This window comes from Sinocyclocheilus grahami, unplaced genomic scaffold (genome assembly GCF_001515645.1).
Source record: "Sinocyclocheilus grahami isolate Dianchi unplaced genomic scaffold, SAMN03320097.WGS_v1.1 scaffold27526.1, whole genome shotgun sequence".
NCBI classification, from domain to species: Eukaryota; Metazoa; Chordata; class Actinopteri; order Cypriniformes; family Cyprinidae; genus Sinocyclocheilus; species Sinocyclocheilus grahami.
In genome coordinates, this window is record NW_015520401.1 from 1 (window position 1) to 813 (window position 813).

Consider the following 813-nt stretch of genomic DNA (forward strand, 5'->3'; position numbering starts at 1 on the left):
CCCAGATCATCTCAGCCATCAAATACATGGTGAGAGCAGCAAGGCTTGTCCTTGCCTGACCTGACAACAGCTCCTGTTTATTAATGCTGCTTGTGAAGACAAGCATCGCTCTTAATATTGCTTGATATTAACCCCTCATCCTCCTAAGTATTAAACTGCATCACTCATCCTGCACATGCTAAAGACGTGAATTAAACCAAACTGTGTGATTTATTGAGAATAAATCTGTGTTCTATTACTTTTCTAAGCAATTAGACTTGTGAGTTTTAATCAAATGGGTTGGAAAGTCCTGTAAACATAGATTATGAGACTCGAATTTTGGTCATTTGTTCAATTCAACTAGACTATTTTGGTGAAATGTGTATTTTAATTTTTTTTTTACCAAAAAACTAAAACGTCTGCACGCTGAAAAAAATACAATTAGACCAAGGCAAGGGTCTATCACAAACATTACTTTAATTTAACATCTGTAGGGTGACAAAAGTGCAAAAAAGTGAAAAGATGTTTCAGCTCATGCTTTCTTCATTGCTCTAATTGTATGTCTTTCAGTGTGCGGACATTTTTGTTGTTTGGTTGATCAAATTTTTCTTGATTTACGCACCTGAGAATGGACTGGTTATCTTTTTGGAGCGCATACAATATCTTTTTTGATAGTTATTTTTTTTATCAATATTACTGTCAGTAAATACATTTATAATGTTACAAAGGATTTCTATTCATCAAAGAATCCTGAATGAAATGTTTCTACATCATGGTTTTTACAATAATAGCAACACAACTGTTTTCAACACTGATAATAATCAGAAATGTTTC

The 813-nt window shown here is 33.2% G+C and overlaps 1 protein-coding gene across 1 annotated transcript in view; it reads left to right on the forward strand.

Annotated features, from left to right (window-relative positions):
• Positions 1-5: 5 nt before the first annotated feature.
• The window catches only part of LOC107580225 (serine/threonine-protein kinase NIM1-like), a gene marked incomplete at its 5' end in the record, with an annotated part of 2583 nt that continues 1775 nt past the window's right edge, over positions 6-813 (forward strand). Inside the window, one exon of the mRNA XM_016265957.1 lies at positions 6-29. Within this exon, the coding sequence (XP_016121443.1) occupies positions 6-29 (24 nt within the window). The remainder of the gene's footprint in view (positions 30-813) is intronic.